This window comes from Myotis brandtii, unplaced genomic scaffold (genome assembly GCF_000412655.1).
Source record: "Myotis brandtii unplaced genomic scaffold, ASM41265v1 scaffold693, whole genome shotgun sequence".
Classification (NCBI taxonomy): Eukaryota; Metazoa; Chordata; class Mammalia; order Chiroptera; family Vespertilionidae; genus Myotis; species Myotis brandtii.
This window is the reverse complement of record NW_005370710.1, coordinates 2,903,026-2,908,184: the sequence shown is the minus strand read 5'-3', so window position 1 is coordinate 2,908,184 and position 5,159 is coordinate 2,903,026. Positions and strand designations below refer to the sequence as shown.

The window sequence follows — 5,159 nt, the reverse complement described above, 5'->3', positions numbered from 1 at the left end:
GCTCTGCGCCAGCCTGGGAGGCACCGTGTCAGAGCGGCACCTGTGGGTCCCGGGGGCCTGGACTGCCTAGGCCCGGCCTGTGCCACCCACAGCCGCTGGGCGGCGGGTGGGGGAGGGGTCCGTGCAGTTAGTTCAGAGCAGCCGGGCACGGCCTGGCACGGGTGGCTGGGCAGTTGGCTGGAGGTAATCCCCACCTCCCTGCCCCCATCCCAGGGTCACACCTGCCTGGCCGGTGTGAGATCCCAGGGAGTGGGCTCCAACTTCCTACAGAGAAAGTGGCCTCCCTCGGGGGGAGGCTCTCCCGGTGAGGGCTCCCCTTTCCCACCCACATGCCCTGGAGCCGCCCGCACGCCATGGGCTGGAGTGCTGGGAGGCAGGGAGGAGTTACCTCTTCTTCTTCCTGATGTACAGGACCTGCAAGAGAAGGGGGCCCTGATTAGCAGCGGCCTCGGGGCAGGGGACATGCTGAGGCTGGCGAACGGGAGACCATGGGTCCCCAAGTCCTCAGGGCCCCACCCCAGGACACACGCCTCCTGCACGTGTGTCTCCCTTTGAGGTGCGCGAGAGGCCGACATGCCCTGGAGGAGCAGTGCGGGCAAAGGTGGGCTCGACTGGTCTTCCCAGGCGGCTGGTAGGCCCACCGCTGCCCACACTGCCCGCGGCTCCAGGCACTGGGCGCCTGCCTGGGACTCCTCAGGGCTGAAGGGGGAGGGCATCACTTCAGCACACCCCTCCTCCCACTTCTTCCAGGCCCAGTGAGCGAAGAGGACAGGAGACAGGCCCAGTCGGCATGGCTCAGGGGTTGAGCATTGACCTATGAACCAGGAGGTCACGGTTCAATTCCTGGTCAGGGCACATGCCCAGGTTGCTGGCTCGATCCCCAGTGCGGGGCGTGCAGGAGGCAGCCAACCAATGACTCTCTCATCACTGATGTTTCTATCTATCTCTCTTCCTTCCTCTCTGAAATGAATAAAAACATGTTAAAAAAACAAACCTCACTGTCCAGCAGCAGCCCCCCTCCTCCAGGAAGCCCTCCAGTGGGACACAGCCTGGCTCTGACCCGTTCCTCCTTGCACCCAGCATGGCAGGGCTGAGGCTGGCATGAGGGAGAGGAAGCAGTGCTCAGGGAACATCTATGGGCCTGTCTCCTGGTGCCCAGGAGCGGTGTCCTGCCCTCCATGCCTCTGCCCGTAACCCCCCCACCCCTCGGCTTTGGCAAGAAGGCTGTCCCCCTGGCCCTGCGATGTTCCTCCAGGACCCAGGGTGAGGGACTTCTCCCAAGGTCCTGGGATAACAATCTTCTGTGGAAAATTACAAGGGCAGGTTCTAGGTCCTGCTTGGCCCCTGAAGCTGGGGTGTCTCCGGCTGTTTAACCGCATGTGGGTGCCAAGGGGAAGCGCTGGCGCTCTGCCCTGCCCGCCCCGAGACACTGCTCAGTCCGCCTCGCTCTGGGTGTCACGTCCGGCCCTCTTGCTGGCCGGCACTCACTCCCTGGCTGTGATCCAGGGCCCGTGGGGCCATATGGCAACCTGGCCACGGACGGACCATCCACAGCCTGCGTGTCAGAGCAACGTCCTGAGCTGAGGCCACCGGAGCCTGTGAGGGGCGTGGGCAGGAGCCACCGCTGCCAGGCCACTGGGGGACCTCAGGGGACCCGCCCTGCCTGGCCTCAGCCTGCACAATCTCCAGTGATCCCTCAGGACGCTCCGAGAGTCCCTGTATCGTCTCAGAGGAAAAGCTCAGACCTTCGCCGCCCTAGCTGGTGTGGCTCAGGGGATAGAGCGTCGGCCTGCGGACCGAAGGGTCCTGGGTTCGATTCCGGTCAAGGGCAGGTACCTAGTTGCAGGTTCCTCCCCAGCCCGGGCCCTGGTCGGGGCTCATGCGGAAGGCAACCAATCGATGTGTTTCTCTCATGTTGATGTTGTTCTCTGTCTCTCCCTCTCTCTTCCACTCTCTCTAAAAGTCAGTGGAAAAATATCCTCGGGGGAGGGTTAAACAAAAAAAAAAAAGAAAAGCTCAGATCTCCAGGTGCAGACGCCAGCACTGGCAGCACCCTGTGCACCAGCGGGGACTCTGCAGCGGCCCCCCGCCCCCCAGCAGCCTCCATCCTCATGTCTGCCCCTCTGCCTTTCCCGTGACGCGGGCCAGGCTCCGCCCCGAGGTAGCCTCCTCGGTTGTCCTGACCACCAGCCTGGAAAGGCGCCCCCCATCCCCCAGCCCAGTCCCTGTGCGCTTCCCTGGTGCCTCCACTTCACGTCTTCCACTCCCTGTAAGAGCCAGGGCAGGACCCTGTCTCCCTGCTCCGTGGGGTGCTGACGGCTGATCCAGGGCAGGTGCCAGTGGATGAATGAATGAACACGCCCGGGGCCTGCGTTCGCAGAGCCTCCGCCCAGACTCTGAGACTCCTGTAGCCCCCACCCTCATCGGCCGCCTGGGCTGCTCGCTGCTCACAGAACCTTCCGCAAAAAAAAAAAAAGAAAAGCTCAGATCTCCAGGTGCAGACGCCAGCACTGGCAGCACCCTGTGCACCAGCGGGGACTCTGCAGCGGCCCCCCGCCCCCCAGCAGCCTCCATCCTCATGTCTGCCCCTCTGCCTTTCCCGTGACGCGGGCCAGGCTCCGCCCCGAGGTGGCCTCCTCGGTTGTCCTGACCACCCAGCCTGGAAAGGCGCCCCCCAATCCCCAAACCCAGTCCCTGTGCGCTTCCCTGGTGCCTCCGCTTCACGTCTTCTACTCCCTGTAAGAACCAGGGCAGGACCCTGTCTCCCTGCTCCGTGGGGTGCTGACGGCTGATCCAGGGCAGGTGCCAGTGGATGAATGAATGAACACGCCCGGGGCCTGCGTTCGCAGAGCCTCCGCCCAGACTCTGAGACTCCTGTAGCCCCCACCCTCATCGGCCGCCTGGGCTGCTCGCTGCTCACAGAACCTTCCGCCTCCAAACTCTGACCCCAGGAACCTCCACCCGGAAAACACCCAGCTCAAAGCACCATGCGTTTCTCAGACCTCCGGTTCTTCCGCTTGGAGGCGGCCTCTCTGGTCCCTGGGCCCCAGTGGACAGGTGCCCGGGGAAGGGGAGGACTGCATGATCGTGAACAGACAACTGTCTTCGATCAGATTCTCTACCATCCGAACCTGACCCCTCCTCCAACGGAAGGTCACGAGACAGCCCAGCCGCCCCGGCTCTCACCATGGCCACGGCCAGGCCGATCACCGTGATGATCCCAAAGGACAGGAGCATCGTGCCCACGCCGGCTGCGCCGCTGCCCACACCAGGCACCCTGGTGTCGTTAAAGCTGGTGGCTTCTGGGCCGAGGGCGGTGGGCTCGGAGGCGGGCCCATCCGTGGCGGGCTCCAGGTTAGGCTCAGAGGTGGGCGGGCGGGTGCTGAGCCAGTCCCTGGCCGACAGGAGCCTGGAATTCATGCTGACGCCGAGACTGCCTGTGGCCACTCCCTTCTGACATCAGGAGTGTCCCAGCCTGTGGCCCGGCTACGCATGCAGGCGGCCACCTCCTTGCATTAGGGGCCTCCCTGCTTCCCTGGATGCTGGAAAGGAAAGAGTAAAAAACATGAGGCTGAGGATGGGACTCGGTGGTGAGAGGAAGCCCCCTAAGTTCTGAAGGCACCGGGGAAATGCAGGTTGGAGGACAAGGCCAAGTTCAGGGGACATCGGGACACGTGCTTTATATAGCTGCAGCTCCCATGGGGCTTGAGGACGTGGCGACAAAGCCTTGCCCCTCTTTGTGGGGGAGATGGCCATGCGGAGCGCACTCTCACTCGGAAGCATTGTAGGTAGCAGGTAGCAGGAGGTTTGAAGAGAAAGTGTCTCCCCTGTATAATACCCTCCCTCCCCCTCCCTCCTCTCTCCCGTCCCCTCCCTCTTCATCTCCTGCTTTGAGAAAGAAACACTGAAGTTTTTTCCTTTTCTGGAGGAAACACTTGCCCAAGGGCCAGACAGGCCTGGCTTTGAATTCCAGCTCAGCCACTTGACCGGAACATCCCAGGCAAGTCACCACCTGTGTCTGTTTCTGAACCTACGATGTGCCTTCTCCTTCCCTCCCCCCTCCCTCCCAGGGCCAGAGGGTCATGGAAATGCCAGAGTGAACCAGTCCCTGGAGAGGACGGAGCTCAGCACCCAGTCAATGTCAGACCTTCCCTCTGGCCAACAGGGAAGTCACAGAAGCCCCCGGACCCAGCTCACGGTGTGGCCCAGGCTGTGTGTGGAGTGGGGGTGGGGACAGGTACAGGGAGACCAGGAGGCAGGAGGGAAAGAAGCTACAGTCAGGCCCTCTGGCAGGCTCTTAGGGTCACTGACCCCCTGTAGGGGAGCTAGTGGCTGCCAGGGACAAGGAGAAAGGCCAGGGAGCGCACCTTCCGAGCACGGATGGAGCTTTCGCTCCGAGGTGCCTTCTCCTCCCCTTCCCTCTCCCTTGGGACCAGAGGGTGGGCGAGGTGCCAGCCCAGGATGGGGCTGAGGCCTTCCCAGGCCAGGGGGGGCCCTGGGTAAGGCAGGGTGGGAAGGGGTCCCAGCCAGGCTGGGGAGAAGAGGGGTGCACAGTACACAGCTGCACACAGACCCCCGTGCTTGCTCCTGGCTCTACTGGGTGCCTCCCCCCGGGCAGGCGATGGGTGTGTGTGAGGTTTGCACACACCAGTGCTGGTCCCTTAGGAAGGGGCACGGCTGGCAGACGGACATAGAGTGGGAGAGGCTCGCTCCTCTCACGCCCTGCCCTCTCCCTCCATCGAGGCTGGGCAGGTCAGGAGCCCCAGGTCCTTTCCTGGCTCTGCCATTGACCCCAGGAGTGACCTTGGGCCAGACCCTTAACCCTGACTCTGGGGCTCATTTACTCCTGTGTCCAAAGGAGAGAAAAGGCCTTGCTCACCACTGTTGGGGACTAAAGGGCACGAGAAGCCGGGATGAAAGGGGTCGCGACCTCCGAGAACCGCATTCCGCTCTCCCCCACGGTCCTCAGTCCTCCCTGACCCAGTGCCCATCCCGCCTCCGCCATCCGTGATCCCTCCGTTCCTGCTGAGGCGGCGGCCTCAGCGCTTACCTAATCCTCTCCGGGACGCGCAGCTCAGCCTCTCGGAGAGCCTAGGGGTGGTGGCCACAGGCAGGAGGACCGGGCGGGGGAACCCCCGGGCCTGGGGTGACTGGCGGCG

The 5,159-nt window shown here is 63.5% G+C and overlaps 1 protein-coding gene across 1 annotated transcript; it reads right to left on the bottom strand.

Annotated features, from left to right (window-relative positions):
* Positions 1-318: 318 nt before the first annotated feature.
* Positions 319-5,153, bottom strand: LOC102259467 (chromosome unknown open reading frame, human C3orf18). The gene is made up of 3 exons (XM_005881912.2): positions 5,051-5,153; positions 3,187-3,542; positions 319-414 (listed from the first exon to the last, which is right to left on the bottom strand). The coding sequence occupies exons 2-3, from the start codon at positions 3,418-3,420 to the stop codon at positions 385-387; spliced, it is 264 nt and encodes an 87-aa protein (XP_005881974.1). The 5' UTR covers positions 3,421-3,542; positions 5,051-5,153; the 3' UTR covers positions 319-384.
* Positions 5,154-5,159: the final 6 nt, after the last annotated feature.

Excerpts from the sequence above, each read along its gene's own strand:
- LOC102259467 (XM_005881912.2), bottom strand. The coding sequence starts at position 3,420 with ATGAATTCCAGGCTCCTGTCGGCCAGGGACTGGCTCAGCACCCGCCCG. Across the intron at positions 415-3,186 it reads TCGGCCTGGCCGTGGCCATG|GTCCTGTACATCAGGAAGAA; the intron begins GTGAGAGCCGGG and ends CTTCTCTTGCAG.